Source organism: Atta cephalotes (assembly GCF_000143395.1).
Source record: "Atta cephalotes unplaced genomic scaffold scaffold00026, whole genome shotgun sequence".
Lineage (NCBI taxonomy): Eukaryota > Metazoa > Arthropoda > Insecta > Hymenoptera > Formicidae > Atta > Atta cephalotes.
In genome coordinates this window covers 1,385,057-1,388,121 of record NW_012130090.1, presented here as the reverse complement: position 1 = coordinate 1,388,121, position 3,065 = coordinate 1,385,057, and the positions used below count along the sequence as shown (strand labels likewise).

The 3,065-nt window shown below is 43.7% G+C and overlaps 1 protein-coding gene across 1 annotated transcript; it reads right to left on the bottom strand.

The window, feature by feature from the left end:
• Nucleotides 1-683: 683 nt before the first annotated feature.
• On the bottom strand, nucleotides 684-2,354 carry LOC105620444. Its single transcript, XM_012201934.1, has 2 exons — nucleotides 2,265-2,354; nucleotides 684-1,004 (listed from the first exon to the last, which is right to left on the bottom strand). Exons 1-2 carry the CDS (start codon nucleotides 2,352-2,354, stop codon nucleotides 684-686), a joined length of 411 nt encoding a protein of 136 aa, XP_012057324.1.
• Between the last annotated feature and the right edge of the window lie 711 nt (nucleotides 2,355-3,065).

The window sequence follows — 3,065 nt, the reverse complement described above, 5'->3', positions numbered from 1 at the left end:
GAAAAAAATACACGAATCAAAAGTTTATCAAATGACATTGTTTTTGTGTATGAATTGTACGATCCAGAATCTCAACCACTTGATGTATACCTTATCTCCTTTCCGGCGTAATATTAGGTGTGCGAAAAAATTCGTGGCGTTTTTTTAATGCCATCTAACCGGAAAAACATCACTTTTTCCCATATCTAATACTTTCTCCACGAGATACGTCCGGATGAGTAGCGCGATGCAACTCGTGCTCGTAAAACGCTCCAGCGACGGATTTTCCGTGATAGTCCTCGAGTAGATAGGTTACGGGATTGTTACACTGTACCTTAACGTAAACATCTCGGTGATCCAATATGGCGTGTAATCCTTCTCAAAAATCGTCCTCGAGTAGATAGGTTACGGGATTGTTACACTGTACCTTAACGTAAACATCTCGGTGATCCAATATGGCGTGTAATCCTTCTCAAAAATCGTCTTGTACTTGCTCACGCGTACCGAATTGCCTACTTTAAATTTTGCCGGACCAGCGATCTTTATCGCGCTGTACACCGTGTTCAAGAGTCTTTCAGCGATCGACGGTTACGTCGGTGAGTTACATACCGATAGTCTGATGCTTGCGCGCGTTGTAATCTGACACGAGATGCGATAGCTCGATCCACTTGTAATTGCCGTTAAATATAAACATCTTCCACATGTCATTTTTGAGCGTTGTGATTACTGAACCGCTCGATTACTGACGCTTTCAACGTTGAATACGTGGAATAATGATTAACGTCGTGTTTTTTCAAGATTTTCTGCACATCGGCGTTGTAAAATTCCTTCCCCATATCCGTTTGTAAATTTTTCGAACATCTTCCACTCGCTCGAATTATCTCAGCGATAGCAGCCGTCTCGCTTTCATCCTTGCTCTTGAGCGGTACGATCCACGCGTACTTGCTCAACACATCGATGACGGTGAGTATGTAATGGTGGCTTCTGTTGAAGCTCGAGTACGGACGCACTTCGACGATATCAGCCTGTCACAGATAGTCGTAACCTCGAATTATGACGCGCTTTCACGGAAAATTTCTTCTCGCCGGAACGTGCAATTCCTTGATGAGTCTCTCGGAGCTAATTTTTCTTTTCGCTAGATCTTTTTTTTATGATTCAACGCGTAATACATAGAGCAAAAGTATTTTTTTCCCGCTGACACCACTCGACTGACTTGTTTTGTCTATACGCGATTTAATTTATAATAAAATCGGCTTCGCGAAGTTCCTCGATGATCGACAGCATCTCGTTATCGTGAGCGTTGTTGCCTGCTCGATGCGAAGCGTCGAGCAATCGTAGATGATCCACCAGCTCGTTAAGATCGTCCCAATGCACGTAATCGATCGCATTGTCATTCAATATCAGAGGTAATTCTTCTTCTTCTGTTTCTTGGGTGTGATCGACATCAACGGCACTTTACAACGATTACGTATTTGTACTTGTATTCTCTATTACTCAATAATCGGCTCTGCGATTGATGCTTTTTTTTGTGCGCGTTCATGCCAGCAGCATGCTCTTGTACTCATGTTTCATATCGTCGGAAATTCTCTTGAAAATTCTCGTAAAGACCAAAAACTCGTAAAGACCAGGCGTATCGTACGCCGTCGATAATTATGTTGTCCGCGTCAAAGCGTTTATTGCCAAACATCAATCCATTCTTGTAGTAAACACTGTACACATAATCTATATCACTCTTCTGTTAATCGCGTTTCCTTCAGGACAGTCTCGATGTACTTTTGACCTAGCGGGCTTGCAGCGCCTCTCGACCTTCCGATGTTTGCAATCGATTTTGAATCTTCGTTGCTAGCGAATCGTCTGTCGTTTCGAAAACGTCCTCCAATGATTCTACTGTCGATACGATCATCGTAGGCGGAGTGGAAGTTATCGGCTGTACATGATCGTGCGATCGATCATCGGATTTACGCGGAATCACGGAACGCTCGAACGTCTCGCTCGTTTTTTCTTCCTCCTCTTTCTCCTCCTCCTCCTCCTCCCTCCCTCCTTCCTCCTCCTCCTCCTCCTCCTCCTCCTCCTCCTCCTCCTCCTCCTCCTCCTCCTCCTCCTCCTCTTCCTCCTCCTCCTCCTCCTCTTTTCTCTCATGGTTTTCTCTTCTCGCTTGGAGGCAGACGTTGCGCCATCACCGCGCAACTGTCTCTTTATCGCGCACATGGGGCTGTCAATAATCCGCAGAGGTTTGATAATAGGCTTAAAATGTCTGTTCAATGCTATATCCTTCTCGATTCTACCGTCTTTAGAGCGCGATGTTTCTTGTGAATCGACTCGCTCGTCTTCTTGATCTCCTTCGCAATTTTTTCACGCTCGCGCACATCAGCCATGTTCGTCTCTGGCGAAGTATCGACAACGACTAGTCACGTTACAATATCGCGAATATCGTTAAATTCCTTTCTGTATCTCTTTAAGCGCATTGTCCTTGTCTATCACTAAAAATCCATATTTTTTTTGCCAACGCGACAACAAACAAAATTCATTGTACGACATGTCGATATTCACATGATCGTTGTAAACGATTTCAAATTGGTACAATCCTGTTTGAACAGGATCGACAGATTCGTGTTGTCGCGTATCAGATGTTTATCCTCGCGTACGTCTGACAGAGATAGAAGCAGTCAACGTTCGCGGTCCATCGAAAAGTATTCTCTCACCGCATCCAGCTTGTCGCATGCCACGTTATCAAAGATAAAAATAGAATTTGGCGCACCTCGCTCGACATCGCTGTTGGAGAACGTAAAGTAGATTTCATCGATAGACGTAAATAAATTTTCGTGGTATCGATACTTAGCTATTACAGCGATTTCGAGTAGACGTACACATTCTCGAAATATGCCGTTTGGACTTTCGATGGACAATACTTTGAATCATAAATGTATAACCAGTTTTTTACAATAAAAATCGAATTTCAGAAAAAAAACGGCGGAAGCAAAGTTGTACACCTAATATTGTCCATCACTGGCCACTACTTTCTCCCATCTTTCGGGTAACGTACGAATCCCGCGTCGAAAAAACTGGTCATTTTTTGAGGCTATCCA